At 57.4% G+C, this 22,223-nt stretch overlaps 3 protein-coding genes across 10 annotated transcripts; 1 reads left to right on the forward strand and 2 right to left on the reverse strand.

Annotated features, from left to right (window-relative positions):
- The first annotated feature begins 253 nt into the window (after positions 1 to 253).
- LOC134055367 (uncharacterized) lies at positions 254 to 2,512 on the forward strand. The gene is given in 4 exon segments (XM_062511686.1): positions 254 to 885; positions 987 to 1,122; positions 2,301 to 2,334; positions 2,336 to 2,512. Coding segments are annotated over 4 exon segments (852 nt in total). The 5' UTR covers positions 254 to 269; the 3' UTR covers positions 2,402 to 2,512.
- Positions 2,513 to 3,694: 1,182 nt separating this feature from the next.
- TMOD4 (tropomodulin 4) lies at positions 3,695 to 11,572 on the reverse strand. Of its 7 annotated transcripts, none has more exons than XM_062511681.1 (10): positions 11,389 to 11,571; positions 10,585 to 10,719; positions 10,352 to 10,508; positions 9,107 to 9,229; positions 7,952 to 8,041; positions 7,218 to 7,348; positions 6,869 to 6,976; positions 6,207 to 6,350; positions 5,082 to 5,325; positions 3,695 to 4,129 (listed from the first exon to the last, which is right to left on the reverse strand). In XM_062511681.1, exons 2-10 carry the CDS (start codon positions 10,705 to 10,707, stop codon positions 4,107 to 4,109), a joined length of 1,143 nt encoding a protein of 380 aa, XP_062367665.1. In that variant the 5' UTR covers positions 10,708 to 10,719; positions 11,389 to 11,571; the 3' UTR covers positions 3,695 to 4,106. The 7 variants fall into 7 exon arrangements, with proteins under 7 accessions (XP_062367665.1, XP_062367666.1, XP_062367662.1 ...); XM_062511682.1 differs by having other exon boundaries at positions 5,082 to 5,226; positions 11,389 to 11,570; XM_062511678.1 differs by having other exon boundaries at positions 6,869 to 7,348; positions 11,389 to 11,572.
- Positions 11,573 to 13,323: 1,751 nt separating this feature from the next.
- VPS72 (vacuolar protein sorting 72 homolog) lies at positions 13,324 to 21,678 on the reverse strand. 2 transcript variants are annotated; one of them, XM_062511344.1, is made up of 6 exons: positions 21,488 to 21,678; positions 20,532 to 20,684; positions 20,324 to 20,435; positions 18,578 to 18,757; positions 16,813 to 16,954; positions 13,324 to 14,303 (listed from the first exon to the last, which is right to left on the reverse strand). In XM_062511344.1, the coding sequence occupies exons 1-6, from the start codon at positions 21,602 to 21,604 to the stop codon at positions 13,937 to 13,939; spliced, it is 1,071 nt and encodes a 356-aa protein (XP_062367328.1). In that variant the 5' UTR covers positions 21,605 to 21,678; the 3' UTR covers positions 13,324 to 13,936. The 2 variants fall into 2 exon arrangements, with proteins under 2 accessions (XP_062367328.1, XP_062367327.1); XM_062511343.1 differs by lacking the exon at positions 21,488 to 21,678 and having other exon boundaries at positions 20,532 to 21,258.
- Positions 21,679 to 22,223: the final 545 nt, after the last annotated feature.

Below are 22,223 nucleotides of genomic sequence, written 5' to 3' on the forward strand. Positions count from 1 at the left end.
TGTGGGGGAAATGGCGAGAAATGGGAAAAATGGGGAGAAAAAATGGGGGGAATGGGGAGAAAAAAATGGGGGGAAAATGGGGGGAAATGGGAAAAAGGAGAGAAAAAATTGGGAAAATGGCGAGAAATGGGGGGAAAACGGGGGGGAAAAATGGGGGGAAAATGGGGAGAAAAAATGGGGGGAAAATCGAGGGGAAACGGGGGGGAAATGGGGAAAAATGATGGAAAATGGGGGGGAAGGGGGGAAATGGGGAGAAAAAATGGGGGGAAATGGGGAAAAAATGGGGAAAAAAAGAAAAACGGGAAAATGGGGAGAAACGTGGAAAAAATGTGAAAACAAAGTTGGGGGGAAAAACGAGAAAAAATGGGAAAATGGGGGAAAACAGGGAGAAAAAATGGGAGGGAGAAAGGGAGAAAAGGGGGAAACGGGGAGAGAATAGGAAAAATGGGAGAAAATGGGAAAAAAACCAGGAAAAATACAGAAAAAATGGGAAAGGAACACCGGGAAAAAGTGGGGGGGGGAAAAAAAAAAAATGGGAAAAAGTGGGAAAAGATGGGAAAGGGATCCAGGGCCAAGGGGATTGTCTGGAAAGGGATCCAGGGAGAGTGGGGAAAAATTCTGGGATTGCCAGGAAAGGGCTTGGGAAGGATGGGGACAAGCTCTGGAATTCCCGGATTCGCATCGGTGGGATGAGGAGAAATTGGGAAAAACCCCCAAAATTCCTGGGAAATGTGGGAATTTTTTGGGGTTCACTGCCTCTCCTTCCCCCCCCACCCCCACCCCACAATCCCAGGACAAAGAGCACCAGGATCCCAAAAAATTCCCAGAAGCCTCCGGAGCCGTCGCGGAATTCCGGGAATCCCGAAATTCCCACAAGCAGAGAGGGTGAGACCCTGAATTCAGGGGGGGAGGGGGGGGGGGGGGGAGTTTTTCAGGGAATTCCCAAATTCCTGGAATTCCCAGCAGCTCATTCCTGGCTCCCCCAGGTGTTCCCAAGGAAAGGAAAGAGGGAAGGAAAGAAAATTCCCAGATTTCCAAAGGTCCCAAAGAGAATTCCCGGATTTCCGAAGGGCCCGGCCCGGAGCGGTTGCGGATCCTGCGGCACCACCTGCACCTGCGCAGGTGACTGAAACTCTGGGAATTTGTTTGGGGGGGGGGAGGAGGAGGAAAAAAAAAAAATCCCAAAAATATCCCCCAAAAAAAGGAAAAAAAAAAAAATCCCCCCCCCCCTTTTCCAAAAAAATTTCCCGTAAAAATCTCACAAAAAATCACGAAAAATCCGTAAAATATCCCCCCAAAAATCCCCAAATAATCCACAAAAAATCGCCCAAAAAAACCCCAAAACATCCACAAAAAATCCACAAAAAATCCCCTAAAAAATCCCCGAAAAATCCACAAAAAAATCCACAAAAAAATCCCCAAAAAATCCACAAAATCCACAAAAAATCCCCAAAAAAATTCCCAAAAAATCCACAAAAATCCCCAAAAAATCCACAAAAATCCCCAAAAAATCCACAAAAATCCACAAAAAAAAATCCCCGAAAAATCCACAAAAAATCCCCAAATAAATCCCCAAAAAAGTCCCAAAAAAAATCTCCAAAAAATCCCAAAAAAATCCGCAAAGAAACACCAAAAAATCCACAAAAAAATTCCTAAAAAAATCTCCAAAAAATCCCCGAGTAAACCCAAACAAATCCACAAAAAATCCACAAAAAATCTCAATAAATCCCCGAAAAATCCCCAAAAAAATCCCCAAAAAAATCCCCAAAAAATCCCCCCAAAAAATCCCAAAACAATCTCCAAAAAATCCACAGAAAAATCCCAAAAAATCCGCAAAGAAACACAAAAAAATCCACAAAAAAATCCCCAAAAAATCCCCAAAAATCCCCAAAAAACCCCCAAAAAACCCCCAAAAAATCCCCAAAAACCCCCAAAAATCCCCAAAAAATCCCCAAATAATCCAAAGAAATCCCCGAAAAATCTCCAAAAATCCCCAAAAAATCCCAAAAAATCCCCAAAAAACCCCCAAAAAATCCCCAAAAAATCCCCAAAAAATCCCCAAATAATCCAAAAAAATCCCCGAAAAATCCTCAAAAAATCCCCAAAAAATCCCAAAAAATCCCCAAAAAATCCTCAAAAAAATCCCAAAAAATCCTTAAAAACCCCCAAAAATCCCCAAAGAAACCCCAAAAAATCCCCATAAAGTCTACATAAATCCCCCCCCCAAAAAAAAAAAGAAAAAAACCCAAAAATGTTTTCAAAAGGAATCCCCAATAAAATCTCTTCTCCCTCCACGGCAGCCGGGGCTGGCTCCGGGATCCCGCCGGGAATTGGGGTCAAGGACGAAAACGTCGAATTCGACTCCGACGAGGAGGAGCCGCCACCTCTGCCACCCCCCTGATGTCCCCAAATGTCCCCAAATATCCCCAAATGGCCCCAAACGTCCCCAAACGGCCCCAAACGTCCCCAAACGGCCCCAAATGTCCCCAAACGTCCCCAAATATCCCCAAATGGCCCCAAATGTCCCCAAACGTCCCCAAATGTCCCCAAATGTCCCCAAATGTCCCCAAATGGCCCCAAATGGCCCCAAATGTCCCCAAACGGCCCCAAATGTCCCCAAATATCCCCAAACGGCCCCAAACGGCCCCAAATGGCCCCAAATGTCCCCAAATGTCCCCAAATGTCCCCAAACGGCCCCAAATGGCCCCAAATGTCCCCAAATGGCCCCAAATGTCCCCAAATGTCCCCAAATGGCCCCAAACAGCCCCAAATGTCCCCAAATGTCCCCAAATGGCCCCAAACAGCCCCAAATGGCCCCAAATGTCCCCAAATGTCCCCAAACGTCCCCAAACGTCCCCAAATGTCCCCAAATGTCCCCAAATGGCCCCAAATGTCCCCAAATGTCCCCAAACGTCCCCAAATGTCCCCAAATGGCCCCAAATGGCCCCAAACGTCCCCAAATATCCCCAAATGGCCCCAAACGTCCCCAAACGGCCCCAAATGGCCCCAAATGGCCCCAAATGGCCCCAAACGTCCCCAAACGGCCCCAAACGGCCCCAAATGGCCCCAAACGGCCCCAGAACACCTGGAATAAAGTGGAAATTTTTTGGAATTTTTTATGGATTTTTTTTTTGTGGATTTTTTGGGGGATTTTTTTTTAGGGGAATTTTTGTGGATTTTTTGGCGGAAATTTTGTGGATTTTTTTTGGGAGGTTTTGGGGGGGTTATGGGGGGGGTTTTGTAGATTTTTGGGGGTTTTTTGATTTTTTTGGTGGATTTTTTTGGGGATTTTTTGGGGGTTTCTGTGGATTTTTTGGGGGATTTTTTTGGGTTTTCTTGGGATTTTTTGGGGGATTTTTTCTGTGGATTTTTAGTGGATTTTTTTGTGGATTTTTTTGTGCTTTCTTGGGATTTTTTGGGGGGATTTTTGGGGATTTTTGGGGGATTTTTTGGGGATTTTTTAGGGGATTTTTAGGGGATTTTTGTGGAAGTTTTGGGGATTTTTGGGGGGATTTTTTTGGGGGATTTTTTGGGGATTTCTTGGGGACTTTGGGGAGATTTTTCTGCGGAATTTTTAGGGGATTTCTTTGGGATTTTTTGGGGGAATTTCCGGGGATTTTGGGTGGTGTAATTGGGGAATTTCGGGGCATTTTTTGGAGATACTTTTTGGATTTCTCTGGCATTTCGAGGTGATTTCTTTTTGATTTCTTGGGGGGTTTTCTTGGGATTTTTTTGGGTTTTTTTTGGTTTGTTTTTTTTTTTGGAGAGGTATCCCAAGGAAGGGATTTGAGGGGGGGGTCCTTGTCCCCCTCTTTTTCCCCATTCCCAGTGGGATTTTTTTCAATTTTCCCCCCTAAATTTTTTAGGATCTTTCTAGAAACCCCTCAGGAACCCCAAATTCGGGGGATTTGGGATTTCCCACGGGAGCCCAGGGTGACCCCACAGATCCAGAGTGGGGGGGACACGTTTGGGGTCACGGCCACCCCCAAAACCCCAAATCCCTGGGTTTTTTCCACCATTTTTTTTTTTCCAGTTCATTCCCAGTTTATTCCCAGTTCATTCCCAGCGGTTCCTGAGCTCGGGGTGGGAACCCCGAGGGGATTTTTTTAGGATTTCTTCTGTTGGCGACCTGGGGGGGTGAGAATAAAAAAAATGGGGGGGGGGGTCAGGGGTGGGACCCCAAATTCCTGCCTGGAGGGGACATCTGGGGACATTTGGGGACAAACCTGGGACCCCAAATTCCTGCCCAAGGGACATTTGGGGACCTTCAGGAGCTCATTCCAAGGTGGGCTCTGCTCTGGGAGCCCCCCAGTCCCACCCAGGTGACACCTGGGGACACCTGGGGACACTCCCAGAGCTCCTTTTAAGGTGGGACAGCTCAAATTCCCCTCCTGGTGACACCTGGGGACACCTGGGGATGCTTGAGGAAACTTGGGGACACCAGGGGACACTTGGGGGACATTTGGGGACACCTGGGGATCCTTGGGGACACCTGGGGATGCCTGGGGACACTTGAGGAAACCCAGAGACACCAGGGGATACTTCGGGGACATTTGGGGACACCAGGTGATTCTTGGGGATACCTGGGGACCCTTGAGGATCCTTGGGGACCCTTGGGGGACACCTGGGGACCCTTGGGGACACCTGGGGACGCCAGGTGATTCTTGGGGATACCTGGGGACCCTTGGGGATACCTGGGGACCCTTACGGATACCTGGGGACCCTTGGGGACCCCTGGGGATCCTTGGGGACACCTGGGGATGCCAGGTGATTCTTGGGGATACCTGGGGACCCTTGGGGATACCTGGGGACCCTTACGGATACCTGGGGACCCCTGGGGACACCTGGGGATGCCAGGTGATTCTTGGGGACCCTTGAGGATCCTTGGGGACCCTTGGGGGACACCTGGGGACCCTTGAGGATCCTTGGGGACCCTTGGGGGACACCTGGGGACACCAGGTGATTCTTGGGGACACCTGGGGACCCTTGAGGATCCTTGGGGACCCTTGGGGGACACCTGGGGACACCAGGTGATTCTGGGGGACACCTGGGGACCCTTGGGGACACCCGGGGACACTCACGGAGCTCGTTGTTGCGGGTGAGGGCGGCGGCGGCGCGCGCCCGCGGGCCCTGCAGGGTGAAGGTGTAACCAAAACGCAGCAGGGACGGGCACTGCTCCAGGGTGGCAGCCATGGCCATCTCCACCGTGTCCCCGAGGCGCTGGCACTGCACGGGGGACATTGTCACTGTCACCGTCACTGTCACGTCCCCCCAGCAGGGACGGGCAGCCATGGCCATCTCCACCGTGTCCCCGAGGCGCTGGCACTGCAGGGCTGGGGACAGTCACGTCATTGTCACCTCCCCTGGTGTCCTCAGTGTCCCTGTCCCCGCTGTCCCTGTCACTGTCCATGCTGTCCCCTGGCTGTCCCCTGGCTGTCACCTCTGTCCCTGTCCCCTCTGTCCTTGTCCCTGCTGTCCCTGTCCCCTGGCTGTCCCCTGGCTGTCCCCTGGCTGTCCCCATCCCCAGTGTCACCTGGCTGTCCCCTGGCTGTCCCCTGGCTGTCCCCGTCCCCAGTGTCCCCTGGCTGTCCCCTGGCTGTCCCCAGGCTGTCCCCATCCCCAGTGTCACCTGGCTGTCCCCTGGCTGTCCCCTGGCTGTCCCCGTCCCCAGTGTCCCCTGGCTGTCCCCTGGCTGTCCCCTGGCTGTCCCCGTCCCCAGTGTCCCCTGGCTGTCCCCTGGCTGTCCCCTGGCTGTCCCCGTCCCCAGTGTCCCCTGGCTGTCCCCTGGCTGTCCCCTGGCTGTTCCCTCTGTCCCCTGGCTGTCCCCGTCCCCAGTGTCCCCTGGCTGTCCCCGTCCCCAGTGTCCCCAGTGTCCCCTGGCTGTCCCCATCCCCAGTGTCCCCTGGCTGACCCCTCTGTCCCCTGGCTGTCCCCAGTGTCCCCTGGCTGTCCCCGTCCCCAGTGTCCCCTGGCTGACCCCTCTGTCCCCTGGCTGTCCCCAGTGTCCCCTGGCTGACCCCTCTGTCCCCTGGCTGTCCCCAGTGTCCCCTGGCTGTCCCCGTCCCCAGTGTCCCCTGGCTGACCCCTCTGTCCCCTGGCTGTCCCCAGTGTCCCCTGGCTGTCCCCATCCCCAGTGTCCCCTGGCTGACCCCTCTGTCCCCTGGCTGTCCCCAGTGTCCCCTGGCTGTCCCTGTCCCCAGTGTCACCTGGTTGTCCACGCGCAGCTCCCGCAGTGTCCGGCAGTGCCCGATGGCCGCCAGCAGCCGCAGCATCCCCGCGCTGGTGATGAAGTTGGACTCGAGGTTGAGGCTCTGCAGGCTCTGGTTCTGCTCCAGCATCTCGGCCACCGCCTGGGGACACCGGAGTGGCACCTCAGGGCCACCACAGGAGCACCAGAGTGGCACCACGGTGGCACCAAAGTGGGCCGGAGTGCCACCAAAATGACACCCAAGTGGGCCGGAGTGGCACCAGAGTGACATCAGAGTGACGTCAGGGTGGGCCAGAGTGTCACTGCAGCGGCACCGAAGTGGCGCCAGTGTCACTGCGGTGCCACCACCCGGGGGACGCCGAAGTGGCACCGCAGTGGCACCATGGGGACGCTGCCCTTGGTGTCCCAGGGATGGGGGGACAGGCACAGGGTGGGGACTGTCCCCAAACTGGCTGGGGACATGGGGGACGCTGGCAGGGACTGTCCCCAGATTGATGGGGGACAGGGGCAGGGACTGTCCCCAAACTTTCCAGGGATGTTTGGGGACCTTTAGGGACACGGGGCAGGGATTGCCTCCAAATGTGGGGGGACATTTGGGGACACGGGGCAGGGGCTGTCCCCGACCCGTGTGGGGACATTTGGGGACATCTGGGGACTCACGTTGGCCACGAGGTCGTTGCTGCGCGTGGCCACCAGGCTGAGGCTGCGCACGTGGGTGTTGGTCTTGATGGCCTCGCAGATGGCCTCGAGCGTGGGGACAGGGATGTCCTGGGGACAGTTGGGGACAGTTGGGGACACCGAGGAGCTCAGGATGTCCCCAAGGGCTGTGGGGACAGGGATGCCCTGGGGACAGTTGGGGACACCAAGTCACCAAGTAGCTGGGGTGGCACCTGTCACCTTGGGGACACCCTGGGGACAGAAGCCACCCCTCTGGGGACACCCCAGGGTGGGACCCGCCCCGCTGGCGTGCCTTGGGGACGCGTTGGGGACAGTGCCAGCGCGGCGTCACCTTGATGTTGTTGAGGTTGACGTCCTGCAGCGCGGGGTCGTTGTCCTGCAGCCGCTGCAGCGTCTCGGCCACGTCCGTGGGGTTCGGGGGCTCGTCCGGCACCGGCCGGTACCGGTCCGGCTGCACCACACCTGGGACAGCGTGGGGACAGCGTGGGGACAGCATGGGGACAGTGCTCAGGGACATGGGGACAGTGTGGGGACACCGTGGGGACACCATGGGGACACCGTGGGGACATGGGGACAGCGTGGGGACAGCGTGGGGACAGTGCTCAGGGACATGGGGACACCATGGGGACACCGTGGGGACATGGGGACAGCGTGGGGACAGCGTGGGGACAGTGCTCAGGGACATGGGGACACCATGGGGACACCGTGGGGACATGGGGACAGCGTGGGGACAGTGCTCAGGGACATGGGGACACCATGGGGACACCGTGGGGTCATGGGGACAGCGTGGGGACAGTGCTCAGGGACATGGGGACACCATGGGGACACCGTGGGGACATGGGGACAGCGCAGGGACAGTGCTCAGGGACATGGGGACACCATGGGGACACCGCTTGGGGACACAGGGGACACCACAGGCACAACAGGCCTGTCCTCACCCCTGTCCCCTTGTCACTCACTGTTGATGCCCTGTCCCTTGTCCCTGTCCCTGTCCCCTGTCCCTGTCCCCTGCCCCTGTCCCTGTCCCCTGCCCCTGTCCCTGTCCCCTGTCCCTTTGTCACTCACTGTTGATGCCCTCGGTGTTGGAGATGTTCCCGCTGCAGATGGCATCGTAGTACTGCTTGTTACTCATCAGCGTGTACATGCCCAGGATGGCTGCGGGGACATGGGGACACTGGGGTGACATCGGGGACATGGGGGACATGGGGGTGATACTGGGGACATGGGGGACATGGGGGACACAGGGGAGAGAGAGGACAGAGGACACAGGGGACAGAGGGGACACTGGGGACACTGAGGACAGAGGACCCCGCTGTCCCCTCGGGCAGGTGACACTGGGAGCCGAAGGTGGGGTCAGAGCTGCTTTAACTGAGGGGACACAGAGGGTGAGGGGGGACCCAGTGTGACACTGCGGGACAGTGAGTGTGACACTCAGGTGTGTGACACTCAGGTGTGCCGTGCTGTCCCCTCCCCCGGTGACACTCAGGTGTGACACTCAGGTGCTGTGCCCTCCCCAGGTGACACTCAGGTGTGACACTCAGGTGTGACACTCAGGGACAGCGTTACCCTGGGCCAAGGCCCTTCCCGGTGCCGCTCCTGGCCCCGCAGGGATCCCGGCCTGTGCAGAACGGCCTCGTTCCCATTGATCCCATGGATCCCATCCCATGAAATCCCATTGATCCCATGGATCCCATCCCATGAATTCCCATAGACCCCATCCCATGGAAATCCCATGGATCCCATCCCGTTCCAATGCCATCCCCATCAGATCCCACTCCCATTCCCATTCCCACCCCATACCCACTGGTGATGTCACACATCCCATTCCCATTCCCCATTCCCATTCCCATTCCCCATTCCCATTCCCATTCCCATTCCCAGTTCCCATTCCCATTCCCCATTCCCCAATCCCATTCCCATTCCCATTCCCATTCCCATTCCCATTCCCATTCCCCATTCCCATTCCCCATTCCCATTCCCCATTCCCATTCCCATTCCCCATTCCCATTCCCATTCCCCATTCCCATTCCCATTCCCCATTCCCCAATCCCATTCCCATTCCCATTCCCATTCCCCATTCCCATTCCCATTCCCATTCCCATTCCCATTCCCATTCCCCAATCCCATTCCCATTCCCATTCCCATTCCCATTCCCCATTCCCATTCCCATTCCCATTCCCAGTTCCCATTCCCATTCCCATTCCCCAATCCCACACCCACCAGCGATGTCACACATCTCAGCCTCGGTGGCGTTGGCCAGCGCCTCCTCCAGCTCCGGCTCCAGCGTCACCTGCTCCTCCCGTGGCAGCTCCGGCGCCGCGCTCTTGGGGACAAACGGCTTCCCTGGGGACATGGGGACATGGGATATGGGACAGGGGCATGGGGACAAACGGCTTCCCTGGGGACATGGGGACATGGGATATGGGACAGGGGCATGGGGACAAACGGCTTCCCTGGGGACATGGGGACATGGGATATGGGACAGGGGCATGGGGACAAACGGCTTCCCTGGGGACATGGGGACATGGGATATGGGACAGGGGCATGGGGACAAACGGCTTCCCTGGGGACATGGGGATATGGGGACATGGGGACAAACGGCTTCCCTGGGGACATGGGGATATGGGGACATGGCGACAAACGGCTTCCCTGGGGACACGGGGACAGTGGGACAGGATCACAGCAAGTATGGGGACATGGGGACACTGTCACACCAGCCAGGGACGCTGGACACAGCGACAGGGTGACACACGTTGGGGACACCAAGGTGGACGAGGCTGATGAGGCTCTGGGGAGACAAGGCCACCGCCAGAGTGGCACCTGGCCTGGGGCAGGGGGGGACACTGTGTCAGGGGGTGACACTGCCAGGGGGTGACACTGTTCGGGGGGTGACACTGCCAGGGCTGGTGGCCATCCCGGGGCTGGCACTGCCAGGGAGTGACACTGCCAGGGGGTGACACTGCCAGGGCTGGTGGCCATCCCGGGGCTGGCACTGCCAGGGGGTGACACTGTTCGGGGGGTGACACTGCCAGGGCTGGTGGCCATCCCGGGGCTGGCACTGCCAGGGGGTGACACTGCCAGGGGGTGACACTGCCAGGGCTGGTGGCCGTCCCGGGGCTGGCGGGGGCCCAGCTCGCCCAGGACACCCGAGCCGCTGGCGAGGCCGAGCTAAATATACCCGAGCCTGGGGGCCCGGTCCCCTCAGTGTCCCCTCAGCGTCCCCAGCCCATGCCCAGCCCATCCCCAAGCTGTCCCCACTGTCCCCAGACTGTCCCCAGGTGTCCCCAGACCTTTTTTCTCCCCGGTGAGGTCCTGGCATTCCTCGGTCTCCAGTGCCTGCTTCTCCAGGTGCTGCAATGTCCCCTCACTGTCCCCAGCCCGTCCCCAAACTGTCCCCAGGTGTCCCCAGCCCGTCCCCAGCCCATCCCCAGCCCGTCCCCAGACTGTCCCCAGGTGTCCCCAGACCTTTTTTCTCCCCGGTGAAGGGCACGAGGTCCTGGCGCTCCTCGGTCTCCAGCGCCTGCCTCTCCAGGTGCTGCAGCAGCGCGTCCCTGTCCAGGGGTCCCGTGGGGCTCTTCTGGGTCTGGTCCCGCTGTCGCAGCCCCGCTGGCAGCAGCACGTTCTGGGGACACCGCCCGCGTCACCTCCCCTGCCACCTCCCGCTGGCCCCGGTGTCCCCGCGGTGTCCCCGTGCCCACCTCGGGGTCCATCTCGGCCAGCTCGGCGTCCAGCTGGGCCAGCTCCTCCGGGGACAGCTCCTGCAGGATTTTGTCCTCGTCGATGTCGCGGTACTTCTCCAGCTCCTGCCGGTACGGCGTCATGGCCGCGGGGACCTGGGGACAGCGGGGGTGGCACCGATGGGGACAGCGGGACACGGGGGGACAGCGGGGCGGCGGTGCTGGGGACACCTGGGGACAAGAGGGGACACGGGGGAACCCCTCCGCGCCGCCCCTTGCGGGGACAGTGGCGGTGGCAGCGCTGGGGACACCGGGGGACACCTGGGGACACGGGGGGGACCGCTCCGTGCCGCCCCCCGGGGGACACCGGGGGACACTTGGGGACACGGAGGGACCCCTCTGCGGGGACAGCACCTGGGGACACCGAGCGCACGCCCACCCACCAAAAGTGTCCCCAAATGTTGTCCCCCAACCTTTGTCACCTCCCAGGGTCACACCCCACTCTGTCCCCTCCCCCCCCCAGTTCCAGAGTCCCCCTCAAATTCCGCCCCTCCCCCCTCCGGGGGGGTGACAGGAGGGACAAACCGCGGGTGTCCCCCAAATGTCGCGACCCCACAAACGCCAACCCCGCCGTGTCCCCAAAGCGGGGGGTGGGGACACACCTGCCCCGCCCCACCCCCCTCGGAGCGTGGGAATTCCTTTGGGAAGCGGCTCCGGGATCACCCAAAACACCAAAATCCCAAAATTTTGAGGGGGGAGGGGGGTGGGGGGAGGTGACACCGCCGCCACCCTCTTGGGGACAAGGCGGGGACAGCGCGGCCGTACCTGGGGCCGATCCTAAAACCGGGGGAGGTGTGGATCCTAAAGCCGATCCCAAAAGGCGGGGCTGATCCCGGAGCTCCGGGGCCGATCCTAAAGCTGATCCCAAAAGCCGGAGCCGATCCCAAAGCTGTGGGGCCGCGCGGGGCATGAGATCAGCGCTTTATTCGGGCCGGGAGGGGCGGATCCGTGTGCCGGCCCTTATCGGGAACGGGGGGCCCCGCCCCGGCCCCAAAAACTGCCGGGGGAAAGGGACAGCGGGTCCGGCCCCGATCCTATAGATCCTGAATGTCCCCGATCCTATAGATCCTGAATGTCCCCGATCCTATAGATCCTGAATGTCCCCGATCCCAAAAACTGCCTGGGGAAAGGGACAGCGGGACCGGCCCCGATCCTATAGATCCTGAATGTCCCCGATCCTATAGATCCTGAATGTCCCCGACCCCAAAAACTGCCGGGGAAAAGGGACAGCGGGACCGGCCCCGATCCTATAGATCCTGAATGTCCCCGACCCCAAAAACTGCCGGGGGAAAGGGACAGCGGGACCGGCCCCGATCCTATAGATCCTGAATGTCCCCGATCCTATAGATCCTGAATGTCCCCGATCCCAAAAACTGCCTGGGGAAAGGGACAGCGGGTCCTGCCCCGATCCTATAGATCCTGAATGTCCCCGATCCTATAGATCCTGAATGTCCCCGATCCCAAAAACTGCCGGGGGAAAGGGACAGCGGGACCGGCCCCGATCCTATAGATCCTGAATGTCCCCGATCCTATAGATCCTGAATGTCCCCGATCCCAAAAACTGCCTGGGGAAAGGGACAGCGGGACCGGCCCCGATCCTATAGATCCTGAATGTCCCCGATCCTATAGATCCTGAATGTCCCTGATCCCAAAAACTGCCTGGGGAAAGGGACAGTGGGTCCTGCCCCGATCCTATAGATCCTGAATGTCCCTGATCCCAAAAACTGCCGGGATCCTCCCCAAATCCTATAAACCCTACAGACCTCAAGGAGGGTTTGGCCCCACGAGCCCAGAATTCGGGGGGTGAAGGGGTTCGAAACCCCCCTAATGGGGTTTGGGGAAGCTGGGAATGAATTTTGTAGGGTCCTTTGGAAAAGGGGACCCCATAAAGTTTATATTAGGATTTTTTGGAAAGAATGGGATCCCATAAACGATTTACTGTAGGGTGTTCTGGGAAAAAAAAAAGGGTTCATAAATTTTGTTTATTGTAGGATTTCCTGGGAAAAGGGGGATCCCAGCCCATATTTTCTGTAAGATCTCCTGGAAAAAGGGTCTTTTTTTTTTTTGTGGGATCTCCCACCACCCCACAGAAACCAACCTCCCAAAAAAACATCACTGCCAGTGATCCCATATCCCTAAATTCCAAATCCCGTTATTCTGACACCCCAATATCCCCAAATCCCAGGATTTCAGGAGCTGGGAATGCTTTGTTTGGTGACACATTTTTGGTGTCCTGGGCGGGGCTTCCTTAACAAAACCATGGCTGTCAATGACCCCAAATCCCAAATCCCAAATCCTGAAATCCCAAAATCCCATATCCCAGTGTCCTGCCATCCCAATATCCCAAAATCCTGGGATTTCAAATACTGGGAACACTTTGCTTCATGATGATTTTTTTTGGTGTCCTGGGTGGGGCTTCCTCAACAAAACCATCGCAGTGGATGACCCCAAATCCCAGGAACGCAAGACCCAACATCCCAATACCCCTAAATCCCAAAATCCCCCATATCCCAACACCCCAAATCCCAAAATCCCAGCACCCCAAATCCCAGGATTTCAGGCACTGGGAACGCTCCGTTTGATGACGATTTTCTGCCATTTTGAACGGGAACCCCTCAACGGAACCATCACCGCTGTCAATCCCAAAATCCCAAAAATCCCAACACCCCAAATCCCCAGGATTTCAGGCACTGGGAACGCTCCGTTTGATGAGGAATTTTTGCCACTCCGGGAACGACGCGGAGCCCGGACGGTCCCATGTCCCAACACCCCAAATCCCAAAATCCCAGCACCCCAAATCCCAGGATTTCAGGCACTGGGAACGCTCCGTTTGATGACGATTTTCTGCCATTTTGAACGGGAACCCCTCAACGGAACCATCACCGCTGTCAATCCCAAAATCCCAAAAATCCCAACACCCCAAATCCCCAGGATTTCAGGCACTGGGAAAGATCAGTTTGATGAGGAATTTTTGCCACTCCGGGAACGACGCGGAGCCCGGACGGTCCCATGTCCCAACACCCCAAATCCCAAAATCCCAGCACCCCAAATCCCAGGATTTGAGGCACGGGGAACGCTCCGTTTGATGACGATTTTCTGCCATTTTGAACGGGAACCCCTCAACGGAACCATCACCGCTGTCAATCCCAAAATCCCAAAAATCCCAGCACCCCAAATCCCAGGATTTCAGGCACTGGGAACGCTCCGTTTGATGACGATTTTCTGCCATTTTGAACGGGAACCCCTCAACGGAACCATCACCGCTGTCAATCCCAAAATCCCAAAAATCCCAACACCCCAAATCCCCAGGATTTCAGGCACTGGGAACGCTCTGTTTGATGACGATTTTCTGCCTCCCCGGCCGCGCCCCGGGGCTCTCTCCGGGCCCCGCCATGGCGGCGGCGGCGGCGCTGGGCAGCCCGTGGGCAGTGATGTACTTCCTGTAGGCCTCGCGGATGATGCGGAAGGCGCGGGCGTTGGAGTAGGGGATGTCGGTGATGGGGTCCCGGTAAAGAGCCGGTTTGTGGGTGACAGGGCACAGCTCCCGAACCGGGAGCCTCGGAGGTTTGGATTTGGGGAAGCAGCGCTCGAAGGTGGCGTCGTCGCTGAAGGAGATGAAGGTGCGAGAGCATTTCCCCGGGGATGGAGGGGATGTTGTGGGGTGGGAGTCGGGGTCCAGCCTGGAATGGTAGTGGGAGAAAGGGGGAGTGTGGGATGATGGAACTCAGAGAGGGGTTTGGGGTGTTGAGGTGGTGCCCAAAAATGGCAACTCCAATGGGGTTTGGGGGTCCAAAAATTGCCACTTCAATGGGGGATTTGGGGTCTCAAAAATCTGTGACTCCAATGGGGTTTGGGGTCCAGAAATTGCCACTTCAATGGGGGATTTGGGGTCTCAAAAATCTGTGACTCCAATGGGGTTTGGGGTCCAGAAATTGCCACTTCAATGGGGGATTTGGGGTCTCAAAAATCTGTGACTCCAATGGGGTTTGGGGGTCCAAAAATTGCCACTCCAATGGGGGATTTGGGGTCTCAAAAATCTGTGACTCCAATGGGGTTTGGGATCCAAAAATTGCCACTCCAATGGGGGATTTGGGGTCTCAAAAATTGCCACTTCAATGGGGGATTTGGGGTCTCAAAAATCTGTGACTCCAATGGGGTTTGGGGTCCAGAAATTGCCACTTCAATGGGGGATTTGGGGTCTCAAAAATCTGTGACTCCAATGGGGTTTGGGGGTCCAAAAATTTCCAATTCAATGGGGGATTTGGGGTCTCAAAAATTGCCACTTCAATGGGGGATTTGGGGGTCTCAAAAATCTGTGACTCCAATGGGGTTTGGGGGTCCAAAAATTGCCACTCCAATGGGGGATTTGGGGTCTCAAAAATCTGTGACTCTAATGGGGTTTGGGGTCCAAAAATTTCCAATTCAATGGGGGATTTGGGGTCTCAAAAATCTGTGACTCCAATGGGGTTTGGGGGTCCAGAAATTGCCACTCCAATGGGGGATTTGGGGTCTCAAAAATCTGTGACTCTAATGGGGTTTGGGGTCCAAAAATTTCCAATTCAATGGGGGATTTGGGGTCTCAAAAATCTGTGACTCCAATGGGGTTTGGGGTCCAAAAATTGCCACTTCAATGGGGGATTTGGGGTCTCAAAAATTGCCACTTCAATGGGGGATTTGGGGTCTCAAAAATCTGTGACTCCAATGGGGTTTGGGGGTCCAAAAATTTCCAATTCAATGGGGGATTTGGGGTCTCAAAAATCTGTGACTCCAATGGGGTTTGGGGTCCAAAAATTGCCACTTCAATGGGGGATTTGGGGTCTCAAAAATCTGTGACTCCAATGGGATTTGGGGTCTCAAAAATTGCCACTTCAATGGGGGATTTGGGGTCTCAAAAATCTGTGACTCCAATGGGGTTTGGGGGTCCAAAAATTTCCAATTCAATGGGGGATTTGGGGTCTCAAAAATCTGTGACTCCAATGGGGTTTGGGGTCCAAAAATTGCCACCTCAATGGGGGATTTGGGGTCTCAAAAAATGGCAACTCCAATGGGGTTTGGGGTCCAGAAATTGCCACTTCAATGGGGGATTTGGGGTCTCAAAAATTGCCACTTCAATGGGGGATTTGGGGTCTCAAAAATCTGTGACTCCAATGGGGTTTGGGGGTCCAAAAATTTCCAATTCAATGGGGGATTTGGGGTCTCAAAAATCTGTGACTCCAATGGGGTTTGGGGTCCAAAAATTGCCACCTCAATGGGGGATTTGGGGTCTCAAAAAATGGCAACTCCAATGGGGTTTGGGGTCCAGAAATTGCCACTTCAATGGGGGATTTGGGGTCTCAAAAATTGCCACTTCAATGGGGGATTTGGGGTCTCAAAAATCTGTGACTCCAATGGGGTTTGGGGGTCCAAAAATTTCCAATTCAATGGGGGATTTGGGGTCTCAAAAATCTGTGACTCCAATGGGGTTTGGGGTCCAAAAATTGCCACCTCAATGGGGGATTTGGGGTCTCAAAAAATGGCAACTCCAATGGGGTTTGGGGTCCAGAAATTGCCACTTCAATGGGGGATTTGGGGTCTCAAAAAACTGTGACTCCAATGGGGTTTGGGGGTCCAAAAATTGCCACTCCAATGGGGGATTTGGGGTCTCAAAAATCTGTGACTCCAATGGGGTTTGGGGGTCCAAAAATTGCCACTCCAATGGGGTTTGGGATCCAAAAATTGCCACTCCAATGGGGTTTGGGATCCAAAAATTGCCACTCCAATGGGGTTTCTGGTGCTGAGGTGGTGCCCAAAATCTGCCACTACAGTTGGGTTTGGGATCTGTCTCAAAAACTGTGACCCCAAAGGGATGTGGGGGCTCCAAAGTGCTTTTCCCTCCCCAAACTGAGACAGAACCAAGACAAAACCCCAGATTGGGATTCGGTGCCCAAATCCACCCTCCAAAACTGGAATTTTGGGATTTGGGAGCTCCAAGGCGTTCTCCAAACCCTTTCCCACATCATTTGGATGCTCCAAGGTGCTCTACCCTCCCCAAGTTGGCAAAGAAATCAAAAGGGAAATCTCTAGGTTGGAATTCAGCACCCAAATCCAGCCCAAAACTGAAATTTTAGGATTTGGGGCGCTGCCCAACCCCTCTGGAGCAGCTCCATGGGGAGGATCCAGGCTGGGATTTGGGATTCTGGTGCCACTCACCCCTCGACGTCCACGGGGTCGTCGCGGCCGGGCTCGGGCAGGAGGGGCATGGTCAGGGACCAGTAGCGGATCACGGGGCCCACGATCTTCCTCTTCTTCTGCACCTGCTTCTTCTTGTCGGCCTCCAGCCGCTCGTAGTTCTCTGGGATCGGGAACGGGGTCGGGAATGGGGTTCAGGAGTGGGGGTGGGGAACGGCTCATCCCCACCACGGACACATCACAGCGGGGGCAGGTCTGGTCCTGGTGTCCCAGTCCCATTCCCAGTCCCATTCCCGGTGCTCCAGTCCCATTCCTGGGGTCCCTGTCCCATTCCTGGTGTCCCTGTGCCATTCCCAGTCCCATTCCTGGTGTCCCTGTCCCATTCCCAGTCCCATTCCCGGTGCTCCGGTCCCATTCCTGGGGTCCCTGTCCCATTCCCAGTCCCATTCCTGGTGTCCCTGTCCCATTCCTGGTGTCCCTGTGCCATTCCCAGTCCCATTCCTGGTGTCCCTGTCCCATTCCTGGTGTCCCTGTCCCATTCCCAGTCCCATTCCTGGTGTCCCTGTCCCATTCCTGGTGTCCCTGTCCCATTCCCAGTCCCATTCCTGGTGTCCCTGTCCCATTCCTGGTGTCCCTGTCCCATTCCCAGTCCCATTCCTGGTGTCCCTGTCCCATTCCCAGTCCCATTCCTGGTGTCCCTGTCCCATTCCTGGTGTCCCTGTCCCATTCCCAGTCCCATTCCTGGTGTCCCTGTCCCATTCCTGGTGTCCCTGTCCCATTCCCAGTCCCATTCCTGGTGTCCCAATCCCATTCCCAGTCCCATTCCTGGTGTCCCAGTCCCATTCCTGGTGTCCCTGTGCCATTCCCAGTCCCATTCCTGGTGTCCCTGTCCCATTCCCAGTCCCATTCCTGGTGTCCCTGTCCCATTCCTGGTGTCCCTGTCCCATTCCCAGTCCCATTCCTGGTGTCCCTGTCCCATTCCCAGTCCCATTCCTGGTGTCCCTGTCCCATTCCTGGTGTCCCTGTCCCATTCCCAGTCCCATTCCTGGTGTCCCTGTCCCATTCCCAGTCCCATTCCTGGTGTCCCAGTCCCATTCCTGGTGTCCCTGTCCCATTCCCAGTCCCATTCCTGGTGTCCCTGTCCCATTCCTGGTGTCCCTGTGCCATTCCCAGTCCCATTCCTGGTGTCCCTGTCCCATTCCCAGTCCCATTCCTGGTGTCCCAGTCCCATTCCTGGTGCCCCGGTCCCATTCCCAGTGTCATACCCAGTGTCCCCATCCCATTCCCACTGTCCTGATGTCATTCCCAAAGTCCTCGTCCCATTCCCAGTACCATTTCCAGTGTCCCAGCTCCATTCCCAGTATCCCATTCCCATTCCCAGTATCCCATTCCCACTCCCAGTATCCCACTTCCCATTATCCCAGTATCCCGTTCCAGCTCATCCAGGGAGCGCAGGTTGATCTCCTCGGTGATCTTGGCCCTGTCCCAGTATCCCATTCCCAGTATCCCACTCCCAGTATCCCATTTCCATTCCCAGTATCCCATTCCCATTCCCAGTACCCCATTCCCAGTATCCCAGTATCCCGTTCCAGCTCACCCAGGGAGCGCAGGTTGATCTCCTCGGTGATCTTGGCCCTGTCCCAGTATCCCACTCCCAGTATCCCATTCCCATTCCCAGTATCCCACTCCCAGTATCCCACTCCCAGTATCCCATTTCCATTCCCAGTATCCCATTCCCATTCCCAGTACCCCATTCCCAGTATCCCAGTATCCCGTTCCAGCTCACCCAGGGAGCGCAGGTTGATCTCCTCGGTGATCTTGGCCTCCTCCAGCAGCTCCTCCTGGGTCAGGGGTCGCTCGTAGCTGGTGCCTCCCTTTTTCCTCTTGGATTGCACCTGGCGCTCCTGGAGCCGCAGGAACGTCTGCCGGGTGTGCTCCGTGGTGGATTGCCGCATGTGCTTCCGGCCTGCGGGCCATGGGATCAGCCACGGGATCACTGGATCACCCAGAGACCCCTGGGATCCCGATCCCAGCCCCTCGAGAACCAGGAGCTCTCCCATGGGATCCTGTTCCCAACTCCTGCATCACCCAGAGATCCCTGAGATCCCATTCCCAGCCCCATGGAGAACCAGGAGCTCTCCCAAAGGACACAATTCCCAGCTGGGATCACCCAGAGATCCCTGAGATCCCATTCCCAGCCCCATAGAGAGCCAGGAGCTCTCCCAAAGGACACAATTCCCAGCTGGGATCACCCGGAGATCCCTGAGATCCCATTCCCAGCCCCATGGAGAACCAGGAGCTCTCCCAAAGGACACAATTCCCAGCTGGGATCACCCAGAGATCCCTGAGATCCCATTCCCAGCCCCACGGAGAACCAGGAGCTCTCCCAAAGGACACAATTCCCAGCTGGGATCACCCGGAGATCCCTGAGATCCCATTCCCAGCCCCATGGAGAACCAGGAGCTCTCCCAAAGGACACAATTCCCAGCTGGGATCACCCAGAGATCCCTGAGATCCCATTCCCAGCCCCATAGAGAGCCAGGAGCTCTCCCAAAGGACACAATTCCCAGCTGGGATCACCCGGAGATCCCTGAGATCCCATTCCCAGCCCCATGGAGAACCAGGAGCTCTCCCAAAGGACACAATTCCCAGCTGGGATCACCCGGAGATCCCTGAGATCCCATTCCCAGCCCCACGGAGAACCAGGAGCTCTCCCAAAGGACACAATTCCCAGCTGGGATCACCCGGAGATCCCTGAGATCCCATTCCCAGCCCCATGGAGAACCAGGAGCTCTCCCAAAGGACACAATTCCCAGCTGGGATCACCCGGAGATCCCTGAGATCCCATTCCCAGCCCCTGGAGAACCAGGAGCTCTCCCAGAGGACACAATTCCCAGCTGGGATCACCCAGAGATCCCTGAGATCCCATTCCCAGCCCCATGGAGAGCCAGGAGCTCTCCCAAAGGACACAATTCCCAGCTGGGATCACCCGGAGATTCCCTGAGATCCCATTCCCAGCCCCATGGAGAACCAGGAGCTCTCCCAGAGGACACAATTCCCAGCTGGGATCACCCAGAGATCCCTGAGATCCCATTCCCAGCCCCATGGAGAGCCAGGAGCTCTCCCAGAGGACACAATTCCCAGCTGGGATCACCCAGAGATCCCTGAGATCCCATTCCCAGCCCCATGGAGAACCAGGAGCTCTCCCAAAGGACACAATTCCCAGCTGGGATCACCCGGAGATCCCTGAGATCCCATTCCCAGCCCCATGGAGAGCCAGGAGTTCTCCCAAAGGACACAATTCCCAGCTGGGATCACCCGGAGATCCCTGAGATCCCATTCCCAGCCCCATGGAGAGCCAGGAGTTCTCCCAAAGGACACAATTCCCAGCTGGGATCACCCAGAGATCCCTGAGATCCCATTCCCAGCCCCATGGAGAACCAGGAGCTCTCCCAAAGGACACAATTCCCAGCTGGGATCCCCAAGACCCTGCTCCCACCCCATTCCCACCCCATCCCCACCCCACACTCACTGTCTCCCACATCCTCCTGCAGCTCCAAAGGCAAGGATTTCACCTCCCTACTTTTCTGGGATCCTCCCCGCGGCCCCTCCGCCTTCTTAGCCCGGAGGCTCTTGAGCGGCTCCTGAAGGACACAAACAGAGAATGAAAACCCCTCCAAAAAAACCGATGGATTTGGGGTGTTTTTCCCCAGGAAAAGCCCCCGGGGGTGGCTGGGTACCCGGTAGGCCTTGGTGAGGACGCGGCGGCGGCGCCGGGGCTCGGCCTCGTCCTGCTCCGAGCCCGGCTCGTCGCCCTCGTCGATGTCAAAGTCCGAGTCCACCTCGTCATCGCTGTCCGAGTGCTCCCCGCGGTACTCGTCGTCCCCGGATTCCTGCGGGAGCGTTGGGAACGTTGGGAATGTGGGACTGGGAGCTGTGGAACCCCACTGAGGGATCCCCGTGGTGCTCGTTGTCCCCGGATTTCTGTGGGAATGTTGGGAATGTGGGATTGGGAACCCCACCAAGGGTCCTCGGACTCCTGTGGGAATGTTGGGAATGTGGGAGCTGTGGAACTCCACTGAAGGATCCCCGTGGTGCTCGTCGTTCCCAGATTTGTGTAGGAATATTGGGAATGTGGGTTTGGGAACCCCACTGAGGGATCCCCGTGGTGCTCGTCGTTCCCAGATTTGTGTGGGAATGTTGGGAATGTGGGATTGGGAACAATGGAACCCCACTGAGGGATTCCTATGGGACTCGTTGTCCCCTAATTCCTGCGGGATGCAGGGATGGATCCCCCTGGAAAACCCCTGGTACCCGTTATCCCTGGATTCCTGTGGGATTTGGGATCGCTCACCCCGCAAACCCATCTGAGGAGCTCCCACGGAACCCATTATGCCGGAATCCCACAGGAATAGATCACCTCGGGGAAATCCCATGGATCCCCCCCAATAAACCTCATTCCCCGGATATTCCCACATCCCTGAACACACCGCCGTTCCCTGGACGTCCCCACATTTCCCAATAACCGCCACATTCCCTGCAAACCCCCACTCGGGACCCTCACCCCCCCCACTCCCCTCACGTTTCCCGCCATTCCCCTCCCTCCCCTCAGACTCGGGGCCCGCTCCCGCCGGCCTCGCCGCCTTCCCGGCGGCTTTATCCCTCCCTCCCGCCGCTCTCTCCCGGTGCCGCTCGCCTCGTTGAAGCCGCCGTAGGTGGTCTGGTAGAACTCGTCCTCCTCCTCGGCCTGCAGCAGCCCCGAGAGGCGATTCCCGGCCGTTCTCCGCGGGGCGCGGCCTTCGGCCAGGCTCATCTCGGCGCTCGGCTGAGCCGCCTGCCGGGACCGCCCCGCGGGGACCGGGGGAGGGAGCGCAGAGCGCTCGATGGAGCGAGAGAGAGAGAGCGAGAGAGCGAGAGAGAAAGAGAGCGAGCGACACCGCGAGGGGGAACGGGGGAGGAAGTGAGGGGGGTGACGTCACTGCGCTGATGACGTCATCGCGCGCAGTGAACGTCATCGCGCGGGATGACGCAATGAGATGGGTATTGGGAGCTGTGCGCGCTCTCTGACGTCGCGGGGCGGGTGCGTGCATTCTGTGACGTCACGGGATGAGGGGTGTGGCTCTGTGACGTCATAGGGTAGAGGCAATGATGCGTGAATCGTCGCGGGATGGGGATGTGCATGCTCTGAGACATCCCGAAGCGAGGACACCTGTGCTCCCGTGACGTCACTGGTCGGGGGCGTGATGCAAAAGGGTGCTGCTCCGTGACGTAATTGATCAAGTGACGTCACCCCCACGCATTCCTCACGTCACGTGACACCCCGGGGGCGAATCCACACGGAGGGGGAGGCGGGGCCACTGCCCGAGCTGCGCATGCGCTGCGCGGGCCCGCCCGCGTGGCCCCCGCTCCCCCCATCTCCCGCGGCCGCGTGG

Source organism: Cinclus cinclus, chromosome 31 (assembly GCF_963662255.1).
Source record: "Cinclus cinclus chromosome 31, bCinCin1.1, whole genome shotgun sequence".
Taxonomy (NCBI): Eukaryota; Metazoa; Chordata; class Aves; order Passeriformes; family Cinclidae; genus Cinclus; species Cinclus cinclus.

Excerpts from the sequence above, each read along its gene's own strand:
- TMOD4 (XM_062511678.1), bottom strand. The coding sequence starts at position 10,707 with ATGACGCCGTACCGGCAGGAGCTGGAGAAGTACCGCGACATCGACGAG. Across the intron at positions 8,042-9,106 it reads TGAGATGTGTGACATCGCTG|CCATCCTGGGCATGTACACG; the intron begins GTGGGTGTGGGA and ends ATGTCCCCGCAG. Across the intron at positions 4,130-5,081 it reads CACCCGCAACAACGAGCTCC|GTCGCCAACAGAAGAAATCC; the intron begins GTGAGTGTCCCC and ends TCACCCCCCCAG.
- VPS72 (XM_062511343.1), bottom strand. The coding sequence starts at position 21,227 with ATGGGATTTCCCCGAGGTGATCTATTCCTGTGGGATTCCGGCATAATG. Across the intron at positions 20,436-20,531 it reads TCCTCACCAAGGCCTACCGG|GAGCCGCTCAAGAGCCTCCG; the intron begins GTACCCAGCCAC and ends TGTGTCCTTCAG. Across the intron at positions 14,304-16,812 it reads GACCCCGTGGACGTCGAGGG|GCTGGACCCCGACTCCCACC; the intron begins GTGAGTGGCACC and ends CTACCATTCCAG.